The sequence below is a fragment of the Apostichopus japonicus genome, chromosome 23 (genome assembly GCF_037975245.1).
Source record: "Apostichopus japonicus isolate 1M-3 chromosome 23, ASM3797524v1, whole genome shotgun sequence".
NCBI lineage: Eukaryota > Metazoa > Echinodermata > Holothuroidea > Aspidochirotida > Stichopodidae > Apostichopus > Apostichopus japonicus.
The window spans coordinates 12,502,865-12,521,737 of NC_092583.1; the positions used below are offsets into that span (position 1 = coordinate 12,502,865).

Genomic DNA, 18,873 nt, shown 5'->3' on the forward strand with positions numbered 1-18,873 from the left:
AGCTTGAGTGTGGTGCTATAGTAGCAAGAGGAATTATTCTGCTGATGTATTGTCTTTCTTCTGGTAAGGAATACTTCTTTCCACCGAATTATCACAATAACCAGTTGTTTTCTCACTAACAAGGTCACAGAGGCCCCGGCGTGAACCGCTAGTGCTTAAACTTCACTACTACCTAGCATGAAATTCAATTTTCAACACTCTTATTTAATAACATTATGAAAGCAAATGGGTTAATTTCCATGTTTTGTGAAACTTTTTTTATCCGCCTCAATTAAAAACGTAGATATCGGACAGACTAAGCCCGAAAATTCTTGAACATAAAGTAACTACAAGTTGCAAAATATAGCGGCAGATTGCATCTAAGTACCCTTAATTAATCAAAAATTTCGCAAAGGGTAGGGGGACACTCCCTCCATTTAGATCCCTCCCACAGAACGGCATTCACAAATAAACATTGTGCCCCCTAATTGAGTGCTGTGCCCTCCCTGGGCCCCCAAGATTGGAATGTCTGGCAACGCCCACTGGGTGAAAAGCAGCTATCATGTCTTACATTCTATATATTACTAGCATCAGCTGTTTGGGACATAAATGGCGGCACGGAACTTGGGCTGTGTGTGGAGGGGCACGCTTTTGCTGAAACAGAAGCTGGAGGGGGGGGGGGCCGGGGGTATTTTGCTTCTCTCTTAGCAACTGACAGATCATGGAAACCGTTATCAGTTTATTACAAGTTTAAGCTACTTAAGTGTGTTATTGCGATCAATATTTTGACAGCTGAAAACGTTGGAAAGGCAAAAATCATTACACAAGTAACCAATGTTGCAAAGCTACAAAAATCAAATGTTGACAAACATATATATATTTATTATATTGCATGATTTCTAGCAATTGAATGTATAATATCTTCTTGTTGTGTTATATTGTTGACTAATGTGTTGTGCTTCTTAAAGCTTGAAGTGAAACCACAAACTTTCCTTAAAACATAACTTTGCATTGAATTTGTCACAATTTGATAACAAATGTCACCATTTGCAGAAATAAAAGGCACCTGAAAACATAATTTAATTCACAAATTGTACTAGTAATCATAAAAGGTTTGCAGAATACCAAAATATTAAAATAAGTTTGTTTTCACAAAAACTTTTTTATAAAAGATTGCACATGTAATAAAAACTTGATACTTAGATAGCAGAATAATATATACAACTTCAACTTCTTTGTTGCATTTGTCTATTTCAAGACTTAAATATCTTTGTGATTTAAACCAAATACTTTTTGGCCTTAAAATATTCCCTCCTCACTCACTCTTTAGAAAACTGTTGCATACTCTGAAAATAAACAACATGAAGTGATGTTTATATATTATTACTGAATGTCCTTCACAGTTGAATTAATGGTAAACTTACTCTTACTTACATTTTAGGGATTCACTGTGTCCCAGATAGTAGGGTAATACTGAAATAAATGATCTCACAGTGTTTCTATTTAAGCCAGCTCAGTGTTAAATTATACAATACATGTAAAGTTGGATACTTACAAAACTAAACCAAAACGAACCGATGTTCACATAACGATAGTTATAATACACAGGAAATATTCAAAATAAATATAAGTTGATGAATAATATATTCAAACTTCCAAGCTCCTGTTCCTGGTGAACTATATGTAATATTTTATGGTCATAAGATACTTACTTCTCTCACTATTCAAGCTGGATGCAAAAAAAAATAGAAATTCAGACATTAAAAACAATATTTATACATTAGATTATTGATAAACTTGCTTAAAAATGTACTTAAAATGTTCCCGATGTACCTCTGCAATGTTATAATTATCTATAGACAAGCATGATACAAACATATATAAAAAAAAACATCATTTGTTTTTAATTTTTATTTATATTTACTCGTTGAAAATGTGACATATTTTATCATAATTTGGCTTTCGATATTTCATTTCATGCATTTTATAATTTTGTAATTCATAATTTTTGTATTTCGTATATATGCCATAATTTTGTCTTCTTTCATTCAATAATATTTCCTCTTATTACATTTGCATGTTAATTTTCATTTCAACTTTTTCACTTAATATAGTTTTTTTGTTTTCACTCTTGCTCAAAGGTATCGTTTCTTCCAAGCGTTCTTCTGGCCTTGTGAATAGCATGTCGTCTCCTGTTCTTCTTAACTTCTTCCTCAACCGTGGATTCATGTGAGCTCTCGCTGTTGTTGGAGTCGTTCAATTTCTTTCTGTATTCCTTTTCCTCCATTTCAAGGGCTGCCCTCTGACGATGAAGAAAGATCATCGGCGGAAATTGTAACAATAATAATAATAATAATGGACATTTATAATTCGCCGGTATATCCATCAAAAAGGACGCTCATGGCGCAGTGACACAAACAGTGTGACAGCAAAACAAAAAACAGTAAACATAGTGCAAGACAAAAAATGCAAGCAAACATGGGCAACATTGAACAATTAATTAAACAGTTTTCATCAGATGAGTCTTGAGAGAGCTTTTAAAGAAGAAAGAGGTGGACTTTGTTTTACATGTTCTGGAAGGCTGTTCCACAGAGAAGGGGCAGCAGCAGCAAAAGCTCTTTTGCCCCATGATTGATTTGAGCAATTTTCACACAGAAGTAATTTATTGTGTGATCTCATGAAACTGCAATTTGCGTGATATGGTTGCAGAAATTCTGACAAGTCACTACAAAATATTTACAGGTATTTACTCAATGATTGAATTAAATCCATATTTCACTAAGGTAGTGACAGTTTTCATGTTTTGCTTTTTTCTTACAGCAGATGAAATATTCTCATAGAGTGATTATATGGATTATGAAAATAACTTTGAAATCTGCTAACAATTTTGGCCTTGTCATTTTCTGTCAAATATAAATGTTAATTAGAATAAAAACAAAAGAAGGCAAAGGCAAGGAGGACAGGGACATTTGTTAATTATGTGGAGCTATTATGAAAAGTAATTATGGTAAATATGTCTCTTGTAAACTAGCTCTGTGTAGGTTTTCTTGTTTTTTGGCTACTTTATAATAATCTTCCAGATAATTATTGAGCAAAATTAGATTGCATTTGACTAAAGTAAAAACACACTTGACAATTTTATAGAATATATAGAGGACAAATAATGATTCTGTTTAATTTCAAAGAGTTGATGTTGTCCAGACACATTTCCATAGTAGTCATTTTCACATTTGAAGAGAAAGTCACTGATTGCAATAATGTTTTTTTTTTTTTCTTTTCTGTATTATTTGACATAACACTTTATCTATAGTCAAATTTATGAACTACAAACTCATTGGTCTCATCTATCAAGTTTTATGCATAATTTAACAAAATAAACTAAGCAAAAAGGAAAGCTGTTATTATCCATGGTGATGTCTTAGTCGATCCACAAACCCCCAAGACCTCAAGTTTTTTTCATCTCTCAAGACAAGTTATAATGTGTCAAGTTGCATTGCCTCAAGAAGTACGGTATTGCATGATACTACATGTGATGCAGTATATCTCGGGTTAGGGTTAACCCTTGGGGTTAACCCGGCCTAACCATAGGGCTTCCCCGGTCCACAAGATACGTCATTCATTGAGCTGTATCATACATGATGACATTGCTTGACATATTAAACTGTGTACAAAATGGTTCTCTTGAGAAATACTGTCACGTGAGGACTGGCTGCACAAATAAACCTATAACTGAATATTCATAAGAAAGCACAAAGATAGCATCTCATTATTACAGTTAGGCTAAACTGGTAGAATATATCCTACAGAAAGTGCATTTCTAGACACAAAAGAACACACACTTTCTAAACGTTTGAGACAAAAACAGGTACAGTACCTGTTGTATCAAAATGATTTTTATTACTTAAATTTAATATATTTCTTACCATCTTCAGGATTTTTCTTTTTCTGTCTCTCTTTGCTTTCGCTTCATCCTTCAAAACAAAGTTAAAGAAAATCAGTTGTTATTTTTGTTGAATTTACCACAATTTTGAAAGAGAGGCCAGTACATGTTATAAGTTGTTTGTTTAGTCGACCCAATAATGATGAAATTACGCACAAATTTTTAAAGGTTTCTCAAAGCCAAATTAAACATTACACCAACTCCATAAGCAGGAACAGCCAAATGGTTAACAGCTATGATCTCTTTAATAGTCACTATATCAAGTGGTATCCAATTATTTGTGAACAGGAAAGTGGCCTAATTTATTAAGTGACACAAATTTACAACAAAACTGAAAATGCATCTATATAACGTTTAATTTTAGATACTTCCAATTAAATCTCATTACTTTTTCAGTATTAAGTATTTAAGATGATTTCAGAGGTGACTCAGGTCTTTCCAAAGGTGATGGCAGAAGAGGGATGAAGACATTACAGATTTAGAGGAAGAGGATGAGAAGGAGGGGAGGTGGGGAGGAGGGGAGGAGGGGAGGAGGGCGAGATACTAAAAGTTTGGCAAATTCACTAACCATGGCCGGCGCTTGTTCGATTACATCCTCGATAGTAAGTTCCGAACTCGGGTTCTTGTGAGTTTTCTTTCTTCGCTGAAGTTTAAGAAGGAAAGCAACATTAATTTTAATTAAATTAAAAGAGTAACTTTTAAATTCATAAATTTGGTGATGAATAATACTTTTATAAATAATATAGTAATTGTTAAATATCTCACCACTGACGGTTTAGTAATTAAACAAAGAAAATCATTTTGAGGAGTGTATACATCGCAAACAAATGGGTGATGAAACTGGAATTAAAGGAACTTTAAATGAAATAAGTCTGAATATCTCACCACAGATGGTTGAGCACATGCTGCAGTTTCTGGATAGACCTCAGAAGCAGTTGGTCCACAATGTTTTCCTTGCTTCTGAGACTGAAAATGAAAAATGGAATAATATCAAGTTTGACTTCAAATTTGGTGTAATGATCTACTACAAAAGATGAAGTAGTATAAAATAAATTCACATTGTAAGTTTTTTTTCTTCCTGAGAGCTGAATTTCTGTTGAAATTTGGAATAATCTCTCAACTCTCAGAGGAAGGAGAGGTGATATAGATATGACATGTTTCCTCCAACCAAATCCAATCAGGAATGATGCCATTACAGACCAAACTTTAGATGTTTCAGAATAAAATAAATGGCACATTACATTGACTATTGGACACAATTATGAACTGGTCTAACAGATGCATAAATAATCAATATTGATAGTCAAATAACTGCCACTACTTGCATCTATCTGTGTGATAATTGAGATTTCAATAACAACTCTGACATGGAAATATTTGCCAGCATCCAATGTACCACTCGTCTTAAAATACGAACAGAATATAAAAGTCAGAGGGCTTAGCACGATATACTTCAGAGGCTACTTATTGAGATGAAGACAGATTAAGGAAACATGACGAAGAGAGACAGATGGCAGGACAATTTAATTGGGCAAAATGATAGAGGCAAAAAATACAGACACAACAAAGGAGAGGTGAGATGAAAGGTAAGTAAGCTGAAAGTGTTTAAGGAATAGTCAGGATGGAACCATAATACTTGACAAGTTTAATTCATGGTTCTGGTTATTGTGGATATCTAAGATCATTTCATCTGTATAGGCTTCTACTATATTAAATAGTGCAGTAGTATAATGGTCTGATGTTTAAGTTTGAATCATTGTGCCAGAAACTTATAAGAAGCTTTGTTGTGTGTTTGAAGTTTATAACATACGTTAGTCTGCTGCTGCTGTCGTTTGTTCTCTACCAGTGCGCTGGTCACTGAATGCTTGCGGTGTTTTGATCTTCTCTGAGATTGACAAATAAGACATGGATGATAGAATTAGTGACAAACTTTCATAAATAAAATAGCACTCATTTTTTTACCTACAAATTATGAGAATATTTAAGCCAGTACCTGTATCTTAATTATTATTATTACAGCATTCAAACTGTGTATTAAAGAGACATAGAATATCTAAAACCTGAAAGAACAGACCTTGCTGGGGAGATTTTAACAGTCACATTAAAACTTACCCTTATTATGAAATTAGCTTGCTTGTAATGTTTCTTTTAATGTGTATCTCAATGCTTAGATTTATAATAATCAGTAATGGTATTCTCACCACCGGCTCTTGTTCAATCACATCCTCGATACTGAGCTCAGAACTCGGGATCTTACGACTTTTCTGTCTTGTCTGATATGAAAAAATAAATGAGAACAAATTTGAGTAATTAAACAAAGAAAATCGTTTCCAGGAGAACATACATCGCAAAACAAATGGGTGATGAAACTGGAATTAAATGAAGTTTAAATTAAATGAAGTTTAATTTAAATGAACTTTAATTTAAATAAAATTTAAATGAAATAAGTCTGAATATCTCACCACCAATGGTTGAGCACATGCTGCAGATTCTGGATAGACCTCAGAAGCAGTTGGTCCACAATGTTTTCCTTGCTTCTGAATCTGGAAAATAAATTCCAATTCCATATTTAAAAATCACAATTTTTAGTTTGACAAGTATTTGCTGCTAAATTTACAAAATGGCATAGAATATGACTTCATAAGATTAAAACTAATTTAAAACTTGCTTTCATTCCGATTATATAACATCATGAACATACATCATTTTTGTGAATCATGTGACTATCAAATATAACAATACGGTGCAAAAGGTTTGCAGTAACCCATCTTGTTCACTTTCAGACGTTGCAAACTTTGTATGCCCTATTCAGTCCATAACCTCCATCACTCTCACTAGCTCTCTATCTCACTCTGTTTTCTATGCCCCTCTGTACAACCTATTCAACTCCAACATCCCTTTCATCTCCAACTTCCTTTCATCTCACTGCCATTCTTCCATCTTATTTATTCCTCAATGTTCTAATTTCACCAGTCTGCCTCTGATGAAGATCCTTGTATGACTGTAACATATCATGCCCTCTTAACAGAACAGTAACATGTTTGGGGGGGGGTATAAATAACTTTATACTCAAAAGGACACATACCAGTAAGATATGATCTTGTGTTGGTCAAGATCCGATTGCTAATGAGAATGAACTTACCACACCACTCTGCTGATCGTGTTCATTCTCAACCATTACACTCGTCATTGAGGTCTTGCTGTGTTTAGATCTCCTCTCAGACTGCAAAGTAAATCACAGATTTTATTTACATATCCCAACATGCTGACATTCTTTATTAACCAGTTACATATACAGTTTTAAAATCTAATGAAAGAAATTATTTTCATCCAATGTTAGTATAATAAAACTGGAGCAAATTTTTTCTCCAGATACCTCAGATATGTCATGTGAAAGTTTGCATTACATATATGTGACATAATATTCATCATATGTAAATTTTCCCCCTCAGTAAAGGATGAAGTATAGAATACCGATATGTACGCCTACCACCTTGATCGGGAATAAAATTACCTCAAAACTGGTCCTCAAAACTAGTAAATAATGCAACACATGACCAAGTCAATAAATAGCAACCCCCTGTATTAAACAATCAATCCTTTATTTATATCATCAAAGTTTTATAAAACAACACTGTTTTAAAAAATTCATTCCTTAAAATGCAAGGCAGCTTTCTTATTCAAATAAAGTTATAAAACCATTATTGACATTTTAAGTCTATAGCTTGTGGGTTCTTATCACTTTTGTATGCTTAAACTCACTGAAATTGGCTTATTTTTTAATTTTTTTCATTCTCTCAAACCTATTTACACATAGGTGTTTTGAACATATTTAATCTGGGAAATGCATAAACTGAATAATAATCATAAATAATAATAATCATAAATTACACTTATATAGTGCTTAATACAGCCTTTTAAAAATGCTTTACAAAGTAGGAAAGAGACAAAGGAAACCAAGGGGAAAAAAAGAAAGAAAAAAAAGAAACTAGGAATCAAACAGAAATGTTTTAAGTTGTCTCTTGAAAATACAAAGGGAGGAAGAGTCACAAATTCTGTTTCATCTCGCCAGGTTGCTCTCAACCTGATCGCTTCACAAAGAGCAAACTTACGTGACGTTTCTGTTCTCCTTCTTCAGCGATTGCATAGCGGTCTCGGTGTCTGGACCTCCTCTGGAAGGCAGTAAGTTTATAGTAGATTAATTAATCAGTCAGATAAGCAACATTTGTTTGAGAGAAACTTAATGTCATCAAACACTTCATAAGTTCATAGCTATAACTATTCCTAAAAATTCAGGCTATTTAATGGCTCAGTGTAAGTAAATTTCCTTTTTGTCAGTAGAATAAGAGGGCACTTGTATTTTTCATGCCAGTTGACTAAAAGAATGTATAAACCTCAAAATCAATACAGATGTTTGGAGGTGGTAACTTGATTTTAGCAAATAAATTATTTAAGTAATTATAGTTCTTTAGCAAGTGGATTATAGAATTGTGAAGATATAGGCCTAGTAACATTTGCCCTAAAAAAGTCTTTGTGAAAGAAATGTTCCTGCAAATAACAACAAATCCTACACCCCCCCCCTCCACAGGCCTTGCAAATACAAACAAGAAGAGACCCTGGCTGCTTTGGTGGGTGGCAGGGGAGGGGATGAGGGGCAGGGGAGGGGATGAGGGGCAGGGGAGGGGATGAAGGGCAGGGAGGGGTGAGGGGCAGGGTTGGGGGAGATAGGTAAGACTAAAACTTTTAATTTAATACCACCATGGTCCTGGAGGATCTACACCACCCCATAACTTTTTTTTCTGATGGGGTGTAAAAGGTACAGCTTTTTAACATAAATTTCATATCATAATAGTTATTTACTAACCAGTGGTTGCTGATTTACTTCATCCTCAACTTCATAGTAAGAAGACGATTTCTGATGTTTCTTAGTCTTCCTCTCAGTCTAGAAAAATAGTAATGATAAAATAAGAACAAAAACTTAAGTCTACCTGTTCATACATTCATATTTTACTTTTCTAGCAACAATGCTGTAATAAATTATAATCATAACTTTTTGAAACAATAAAAAACGAAAAACATAAATCTTACTGTGGTTTTCTCTTCATCAGCAACTTGGTCCTGTTTGTTCTGGACCCCTGAATCGGTCATGTCCACACGCTGTAAGATATAAGTTTTACATAGAGTTAAATCTTCTATAATAATAATAATAATACTAATTATTTTTATTATTTCACGATGCTGAGCAGTTGCATGTGCATGTTGGAGAAGCTGGATGGCTCGTTTCATATCATTTCATTTATTTATTTGTTTCTTCACAACTTTACAAGAGAAAAACAAAGAATATATACAAATGAATTACAAGCTGTGAAAGGAATTAGCACTGCATCAAAAAAAACCCTGGTGGACTTGACTTGATACTTCACATCAGGCAGCTACACAATTTAATCTACAGTGTTAGATCCTTTTGAAGTTCTTAAACAATTTGGAAGACAATTTCAGCTAGGAAAACCATGGATTTCTTCTGGATGAAGAACCCATCTTACTTTTGTCGGCCAGGGCTTGAACCCCCGACCTCCCGGATGCTACATATTAGTCACCTTCAAAAGGACTATTATCTAATAATCTTTCAGAATCAAATGTGTCCATAAACGAAAGATTATATTATTCTATCTTACAATTTTAAGCTATCTTATTGTAATTTTTTGGGTATAAGTTCATTATTCATAATTTCTTTACTAATTATAGCTTTCATAATTTAAAGTCTTTGACAATCTTAAAAACAATTTTCTATAAAATTTGATATAAATTTTGGTGCTTTTTCAATGTCAGAGTTCTTCTTTCAGATAAAATATAAAATGCAGTGACAGGGTAGGATACTTTTATCATTGCTATATACAGGCTACTGCACTGCTGCACAGATTAATATTTAGCTGAAAATACCATGCAGCTCATGAATATGCATTGACATCGCCACAAGGTCAAACTGACGGTGTCCCTCAAGTTAATTCCTAGTGATAAACTTGCCCATCATGAATTTGAAAGGACCGAAAGAAACTCACCGTAACCGAAGGGCGGCGACGATCACTGGCAGAAGTTTCGCGATGTTTTGTCCTTCTACGCTCCTGATTGTTAAAGTAAACAAGATGCGATAAGAATCAACACAGAAAAAAAACAACTAGTTTCAATAACGATACAAAATTCAAACTAAGTCGTTTAAATAGAAAAATGACTTCAACTTTCAAGTAAACCATTCCTGAAGTCTTTACAGGTATACTCTTGATATATCACTTAACTGTCATACATCAAGAGAGTGCGCGAGCACAGATTTGGTAAAATATTTTTTTTCCATTTTTCAAATAATTTAATTTTAAGTATCGTTTGATTTTACAGGCTGGACTACCCAACTGTGATATATCTAGAAAGTGCAAACCCAGATTTTGCAAAAATGTTACATTTTTTATAATAATTTTTTTAAGAGTATCATTTAAATTTTCAAAGCAGCCAAACATACCTGTCGTTCCCTTTGTCGGCCTCGTTCCATTTCATAAGGTCCGACTGATTCAGCATCATCAATTGTTTTATTATCTAGCTGAAATGAGTCATCATTTTGAAGCTGCATGGGAAAAATAAAGTAAAAAATCAAGAATGATGAAAAATACTAGAAAATCTCTACAATTAATCTTGCAGGACTGTGTGCTAGCGTAATATCATTGGCTTACATGAAATTGGAGAGAAATTTGATTTTTGAGATTAACAATGTAATAATTAAGTTGTACACTATACATAGTCGAGTCAAGTCTGCTTAAAGTTTAACAGCCCGTCTTTTATTGCCAACCATGGTTACTTATCTATTTTAAATCGATCTATAGACCCATAATGTCGGAGAAAAATTCACAAGAATGAAACCTTTTGGAAGATGACCTTCTCTGACAACATCTGGAGTTGCTTTATAGTATGCTAAAAGGTGCAGATTTCTGAGGCACAGGGAGGAAGGTAGGGGGGAAGTAGGATGTACCCCTTTTTCGACGGCACACAAAGTTGAAAAGTAGGACAACCGCCGTATAAAAGTTTAATTTTTTCCAGGAACGTATGATGGGAAACAGTTTTGAATTCCCCACTGCCACACCCCTCCTAAAGAGTGTTGTGGACACCGCCCATGACATTTATGTCTATCGTATGTGATTGATGGCCAAGAGGCCGACTTACTTTAGACTTCACCCACCCTCTGCTCCTCTGATGGGCCACTGCAGAAGTGATTGGTAAACAGGTCTCTTCTAGATCTTCGACTTCCATAACTTCTTCTGCATTCTTGTGTTATATTTATGAAATAGATCATTGCAAAGTTTTGGTGAAAAGTTTCAATGTGTACAGTTTATTGCTTAGTTCTGTGTTAAGAGAAATTCTGCTTGGTAGAAAGTCTAAGATCACTATGGCAACACTATATTTAACAACATGATATGGTGAGTATTAAATGTCAGTTTGGATTAAAAACCTTTTTCACAAAGCCTTATACAAATGGAGCAAAAACATTGTCACTTTTTATTTAAATTTAGAATAATTCCAGGTGCGAGATAAATATTATTTCAAAAATTCATTTAAATGAATAATTTATGCAAATTGCAAACAGCTTTTATAATTGGTATCAAGAGAGGTTCACTCTGGTTGCAGTTTTTTTTTGCATCAATAATTACAAATTTTGTGAGAAAAAAAAAGCTTTATCAAAGAAAAAATTGAAAAGATACCAACCACAGTCTCTGCGAAAGTTCGGTCAGTACTTGGCAAACAGATCTCTTCTGAATCCTTAACTTTCTTTGCCTCTTCGACTGCCCTCTTGCTCTAAAAAATAATTTTTAGTATTTTAAATATTTCATTTTCATTATTTCATGCAACATTTTTGGTTTCAGTAAGTTTTTTTTGTTGGAGAGAATTAGGTTAACGTTGGAATTTAGTGTTACATTATTTCAAAATATTACTAATTATATTGAACAGTTTTTACATGGAAAATCTAAGTAAGGCAAAATTGATTAAAGACATGCTTTTAATATTGAAAGATAAAAAATGTAAGAGGTTAGGATTTAGGGCAGAGTACTGCAAAACAAATAAATTAACAAGTTTTATGTCATATCTAAGAGCCATAAGTTTTGTATTGGGTGCCTAATTACCACTAGACGTACATGCAGTAAATTTTCAATCAAAATATATGACTTGCTTAATTTTTATTAATTACCCTACAAAAGTATTTACTAAAGTTTAAAACTATACTGACCACATGTTCCTTTGATTTTCTTCGGTCAGCAGATGAACCATGTCTCCTGTCAGCTTCTGTCCCACCATTAGCACTTTTTCGCTGTAGGTGTGAAAGGGAAGAAATTGATGTATTCATAACAAGACAAATGTTAACAATTTGTTAAAGCATTCAGTTTATTAAAATGATATCCTTCAATTTAAATAGGATTTTTCTTATTTGCTAGATATGCTTAAAATGGTCACAAAGTTTCAAAACCATCAAACAAACTTTGAAAAATAAAATTTACAACAGTTTTAGAACATTTTGCATAATTTTCTGACAATCTATGTGGTCACAATTTTCATGATGACAAACTGAGCCATAGAGTTGTCACAAAATTTTTGTCTACCATCAAACAGGATGCTTTATTTTTGCTTCAGTAAATAATACCCTTTTAAGTAAGAATTTAAGTCAGTAATTAATCCTACCGCACGTTCTCTTGATCGTCTAGATTGGTCAATGGAAGGAGCGGTGACATTATCTTCACTAATGGGAACGCTGGTATTGTCAGGAGCAGAGTTGTTGACAGCATCCATGACAAGATCATCATCAGTGGCTCTGATGGTGGTTTGGTGAATGGCAGAGTCACTGGTCGCTTGTGAATCAACTCTGCCAGCATTCAGGACGGATTGGACTGTCGGGGCACTTGTAAGCTGTAGGAAAGATTACATCACCGTGTAATATTGCAATATTACTTAAAAAGGCGAACTACAAGTATGGAAACTTGTTTTAAGGCGATGACGTTGTCATTGCAATGAATTTGAAACAAGAAAAAGGAGTGGAAACTTTAAGGAATGTAGTGGACAGTAATACGGTAATACCCAGGATGCTGTGTAGGATCGATACCAATAGAGATGAAGGTAGTTGACAATTAATTAACTCTTCTAGAGGCACAGACAGAGCATATTCAAGGGGTTTACTGCAGTGGGAGTGTTACTAATGTATCCTTCATTCACAATTGGTCTTTTCTCTTTCTCTCTCTCTTTCTCTCAACTATCAGGTAACTTGGTTTACGGAGAAAAGTGAAGAAGTTTGTCCATTATGGCTTAAGCAATTATTCCATTTCCGTATTAGCAAGGTTTCAAGTTGGTGTGAACGTTCCTTCATACAGAGCAAACTTATTGAGTATGATCAGTATTTTTACAAGTTTCAATGATCTTGACAGCTGGCAATCTTTGCAAATAATATGACAACCATTGTTCACCACCGTTTCCTTTGCTTTTCAACCCAAACAGCATTACATATAACTACATATATATTAATTACCTTGTCTGTAAGAGAATCCTTCCTGGGTGCTCTTAATTGCAATACAGGGGTGTCTGCTGGCTTTACATAGATCACTCTTCCCTATAAAAACAAATTAAACGATTTCAAATTTATGTATAGTTAAGGGAAAGTGGCATTCGTAAATTTCAAAGCTCAAGAACAAATGTTACGTATAGTTTAGGACTTAAGAACTATTTCAGAATAGCCATAAAAGAATAAAGTCATAAAAGGAAAGATATTAATAGACCAAAAACTATGCCTTTTAATAGAAATGATACATTTCAGTACCAGCCTCTTTCATGCAGATTATGATCATGTGATTATGAAAACGGTGTGTTTAGTGCTGTATCATGACTGCCTTTAAATGACCAGGCACTAAGAATGCTCTTATAGAATGACTTTAGCCAGAATTTGATATGTCATTGTTCGAGAAAAAAAGAAAACATCTGAGAAGCTGGTAAAGTTTCTCTAGCTATTCTGATTTTCAACATATTCACCTTTTAAATATTCTACATTTATGGAATGCTCATTTAAAGGCTAAATTTGTGAAGACACTGGCTCCTCCCTGGAGCCTTAACATGTTAATGGTAATCCAGTGTTATATAATAGCCAATAACTTAACCAAATGATGTTCTTTTTAATCATTTCTAGTGATCAACAGAGAATTCTTGGATGACATTCAACACCACATGTTCTTAATCATTTGAGACAATAAAAGTCTCTTGTTTTCTCATTTAGTTTTGTGTTACATCTGAGTAACTGACCTAACGGTCTGTATTGTTAGACTAGGTAGTCCAGCCACTTTTATCGATAAGCCTCAAATGTTTGCAGTGTCATATCTCACAAATTAAAAGTGGTGTGACCTGGACTGTGTCTGTTAACAGTATACAACATAGTAAAATGATTTTTTTTTCATTTTGCCTAAAGATATCTTTTAATAGCCAAAAGTGTTCCATGTGAGATCCCATGACTTTCCCTGACAGGCTTGTCTATTTTTGAAGGAAATGCTAAATGACAACATTTTCATTCTGTCTTTTATCCTCCTCCATACCTTGGCAGGTTTTGGTACCAAGTCATACTTTGGTGCAGCTGTTACCTCATCTTTCACCACTTTGGTGACAGTCGGCAGTTGTTCCTGAAAACAAAACCAAATTCAAAAAGAAAGAAAAGGTTTAGTTATGTACTGGGAAATGGTTTTCTTAAAGACGGTCACTTACTGGTGAGTAATCTTTGATGAACTGAAGAGACACAACATACGAAAACGAATAGGAAATTACCTTGAACTACAAAATTGCCTCAAGACAGATCTAATTCTTACTTTTCCATTTGTTTCACAAGAAATATAGTCCCTCTGGAGGAAATCATAAAATTACCTGCTTTTTAGATGGTGGGCAAGATTTTCTTGATTTGACTGCTTGCTTTGGTAGCTCAAAGAAGATGTTCTAACAAAAATATAATAAAAACATGAATAAACATGAGAAATCATGAACTTTACCAAATTTGAAGGAAATTCAACAATGATGGGTTTTTTTTTAATCAGAATAGGTTCTAAATTTTACCTTAAAGGTTGATTGGAATTGACGGATGGGTGAGGCTTGATCGCAGTCCTCTCCTGAGTTGTCATCAGACTAGAGTGAGAATAAAAGACAATAATTCAGTTGCAGAAAATGGGATCTTAACTCCTCAAAACTGACCAATCTATATATTTCTAGCATTTGTTATAGTAAATTAATTACTCACTTGCAGTGAGAATGGAAAGCATTCTATGCCTCTGAAGGTTTGGCTAAAAGTTACCATAAAAAGGTTAAAGTTCACTTCTTGGGCACTACAGTGTGCCAAATCTAAGTGTCCCCAGGGGGACCTCCCATAGAATGCAGCCACAAATTGGCACACACAACTCTATTTTTACAAGTTACCTCTCAAGTCCTCATCTATACACCTGGGAGAAGAGAGGCAATGGAGATTAAGTGCCTTGCCCAATGACAAAATGCCATGATCTGGCCAGGACTTGAACCTACAATTCTTAGATCACCCACATAACCTCCCTAGCTCATTTTCTGACATAGGTGGTGGGAGACTGGGGGGGGGGGAGCTTTACTTGGCATATGCTATCATTTGTATGTATGTATGCAGTTTAGATCCTCCTGGCAGGAACTCGCGAAGAAGCCATCATTGGCTTATCAAAGCCGCAAGCTGACCGAAGTCAGTCTCTTAGATTTATATTTAACGTCCATTATTATGAATTGTCAATAACTCTGTAACTGGACGACATACATTAATCTTGGAGTGACTCGGACTCAGGACCTTATGATTGAAAGGCAACGGCGTTAACCACTGAGCTAACACTCCTAACACTCAACTCGTTTGCATCCTGTATACCTGTTATATGGAATAACAAACGAAAGAGCTAACCCTGTGTATGATCTGCTAAAAAACATTTCATGGTAAAAGGTTATTGGACTTTACCTCATCAGAATCTGCTAGGGCGTACATTCCATTTTGTCCTGTTAAGGCTGGGGTCTTTACCATCGGAACAGTCACAGTGTATTTGGCCTTTTGAAAGTATGAAGCAAAGAACATATTATTAATATGATGTACTTTGAGGTGTTTCACAAAGGGGGAGAAAATTTTTGCTTAATCCATTTCTTATTATTATTATTTTACAGTCATATTTTGATTAGTGGTAGGGGGTATTGGATTCTTTCTAGTACGTTACATTGTGTTCAATCCTTAACATAATCACAAGATCCACCTTCACACACATCATTTAATTTCTTACCTTTATAATTTTCAAGAAAACTTCACATCCGGGTATGAACAACAATAAGGTCAAAATTCATTTTTTGAGGTCACGATCTGATCGACTGGTAAATAATCCTATTTTAATAATAATGGACTCATCGTTTCAACGTTAAATAATTCTAGCTTACTCTAACAACACCAGCCAGCAAAAATAGTCTTACTTAGCCTTCAAGCATATTGGAGAACATATTGCATTAACTTACCTTTGAGCTGTCGTCATATTGTTGTTCAAAGTAGGTCATGTCAACCGACACAGTGTCACTACCACTCGAGTCTTCAACGACGATATCACTTTCCTTTGGAAAATTATATCAAAATCATTTCTTTTTTTCGTGTGTGAAAAGCTTAAAACAAGGATTCATCTATTAGTAATTATAATTGTTATGTTAAGGTTTGCTAAAACCATCATATTTGATGAAACTTTGAACCTTTGTTATACTTTGTCAGTTTGTATTTTGGGGATACCTCACTTACAAGTTCTTAAGACCTTTTCGAGGATCCCCACAACCATATACTTTGTATGTATATACTTGAATTATGTAAAACATGGTTTCCCAAACCTGGGGTCGCGACCCCAACTGGGGTCGCGAAGCAATTCTTGTGGGGTCGCAGGCTTGTTTCAAAATATATAAAAAATCTGAGGGTACCCAAAATTTACCCGATTTTGAACGTTCGCAGTCAAAATCCTACAAAATTCACCCTGAAAACTCATATTTAGGGTTTTATTAGCGGCCGTTCTAGCGTTTTTCCTGAGTGAATCTGGCGTTTTTTGCTCAATTGTCGCTGGCCACCCTTCTTCTGTATATTCACTATATTGTTTTCACATACAACTACAGTACTGTACTACAGGTACATGTGGGCCTGCACAACTTCATTATTCCCGAGACACAAACTTTGGGTCGCGCTCGGATGGCGCTACATGAAATGGGGTCCCCGCCTTGAAAAGTTTGGGAACCACTGATGTAAAATGTTGATAACGTTGATGGTTGAAATATAGTTGAACAAACAAACAAAAGACAATTTAATCCATATCAAAGAATAATTGACTTATATTCCACAAGTCAATCTTCTGTGGGATATTATGTTTAGTTTCTTCCAATGGTTTTCTGGTTGTCTCACTGAAGTTGAACACTTTTAATACTGCTTAAATAGTTTAAATATTTTTTAACAGACTTTGATCTGAAAGGGTCCAATAAACCTATGCTCATCACTTAGTACATCAAGTTGCTTTGTTACCTTCTGCTTTGTCAACCGTAGATTCTGTTGCGGTTTGGCAGGTTGTTCAAGTTGCTTGGTTGAAGCAGTCTTCACGCGTAACAGAAAGTGAAGAAATAAAGATGTCATCAGCTTTATAGCATAAATTTCATTAAAATATAGTAAAACACAGATGAAAACATATACAAACTATCTGATAAATATTCTAAACAAAGAAGACGAAAGTTTCAACCTCGCAAATTAGCATTACAGTAGTTAAAGAAGTAGCATAGAAATGGTTATTATACACATATATATTTACAACAAAAATGCTTCCATTAATCGAGCTGTATTTTGTTTATAGCTAACAACTCCATAGATTTCACACAGAAAACTGTAAGCATAAACAGAGCAAAAAAAAAATAACTTCAATAACTTTTTCCCTGAATTCAACAGACCTCGTAGCTGTTGTCCTCTGGGGCATCCAGATTTTCCATGACTAAATTGGCCCAGTCCTGGTCCTTATCAAGAGTGGTGTTGATGGACTCAGAATCGTTCTGAAATAGTAATCAAAAGTGACGAAATACTTCAAACAAAAGTTTAGTTTACGCGTGGTTCTGAGAGAAATCTCATCAGAGTAGAATATGCAGTGGCGGAGCGTCCAAACAGTCAGGGGGGCGGATGCCCCCCCTGACGGACTCAAATGGACTGCTGGTGCCCTTTTCAGCTTTTTACCACTTTTTACTTATTCGCGATTATTGACTTTTTTATTGCGCTCTCATCTACCTATTGACATTTGTCACATTTTCTTGGCATTGACGCCTATTTATTCTTCGTTTATCTGCAAATTAGCAAGGCCTGGAAAGGGTAATTTCCGGCGATCTAGGGAGTATCTTTACTCAAAAAATTCTATACGCTCCGCGCCAACCAGTGGTGGCGCTTCGTTTAGATAGTGTCGAAAGCGCCACTACAGACCATTCTAGACCCCCCCTGACCAATACCCCTAGCTCCGACACTGAGAATATGCACTAACTTCGTAGGACTGTATCTGTTGGTCCATAATTCCAAGATTCAGAATCGGAACTTGACTGTCATCATCATCCTGACAAAACAAAGAGTTGCAAGAGAGGAAACATAAAGTGTGATGTAGGATGGCATTTTTGTAATCAATTTATTAATCAAATAGATTTTACAATTTATCAATTATGTTTTACTAGTTATCTGAAAGTTTCATGTTAAATATGTGTCTCCTATCTGACACTCATTTCATTATCTTTGAGAAAAGTCTGAAAGATAAAAGCCTTCTCAATCATTGAATAATTGATTACTATCATTAATTATTTACTAAAATAATTTAGTAACCATAACATCAGTTTTAATGACCAATTAATTAATAAAGTAAGTC

General features: G+C 34.6%; 1 protein-coding gene across 1 annotated transcript in view; it reads right to left on the reverse strand.

Annotated features, from left to right (window-relative positions):
• Window positions 1–838: 838 nt before the first annotated feature.
• The window catches only part of LOC139964954 (uncharacterized), a 28,963-nt gene continuing 10,928 nt past the window's right edge, over window positions 839–18,873 (reverse strand). The window contains exons 15-40 of the mRNA XM_071967063.1: window positions 18,502–18,570; window positions 17,927–18,025; window positions 17,511–17,579; window positions 16,478–16,570; window positions 15,939–16,025; window positions 15,032–15,100; window positions 14,846–14,914; window positions 14,524–14,607; window positions 13,473–13,553; window positions 12,635–12,859; window positions 12,186–12,266; window positions 11,666–11,755; window positions 11,126–11,227; window positions 10,431–10,532; window positions 9,979–10,041; window positions 9,008–9,076; window positions 8,784–8,861; window positions 8,032–8,091; window positions 7,062–7,142; window positions 6,382–6,462; window positions 6,121–6,192; window positions 5,730–5,804; window positions 4,805–4,885; window positions 4,488–4,562; window positions 3,903–3,950; window positions 839–2,281 (exon numbers count right to left, since the gene is read on the reverse strand). Of these exons, the coding sequence (XP_071823164.1) occupies window positions 2,105–2,281; window positions 3,903–3,950; window positions 4,488–4,562; window positions 4,805–4,885; window positions 5,730–5,804; window positions 6,121–6,192; window positions 6,382–6,462; window positions 7,062–7,142; window positions 8,032–8,091; window positions 8,784–8,861; window positions 9,008–9,076; window positions 9,979–10,041; window positions 10,431–10,532; window positions 11,126–11,227; window positions 11,666–11,755; window positions 12,186–12,266; window positions 12,635–12,859; window positions 13,473–13,553; window positions 14,524–14,607; window positions 14,846–14,914; window positions 15,032–15,100; window positions 15,939–16,025; window positions 16,478–16,570; window positions 17,511–17,579; window positions 17,927–18,025; window positions 18,502–18,570 (2,280 nt within the window). The 3' untranslated portion in view covers window positions 839–2,104. The remainder of the gene's footprint in view (window positions 2,282–3,902; window positions 3,951–4,487; window positions 4,563–4,804; window positions 4,886–5,729; window positions 5,805–6,120; window positions 6,193–6,381; window positions 6,463–7,061; window positions 7,143–8,031; window positions 8,092–8,783; window positions 8,862–9,007; window positions 9,077–9,978; window positions 10,042–10,430; window positions 10,533–11,125; window positions 11,228–11,665; window positions 11,756–12,185; window positions 12,267–12,634; window positions 12,860–13,472; window positions 13,554–14,523; window positions 14,608–14,845; window positions 14,915–15,031; window positions 15,101–15,938; window positions 16,026–16,477; window positions 16,571–17,510; window positions 17,580–17,926; window positions 18,026–18,501; window positions 18,571–18,873) is intronic.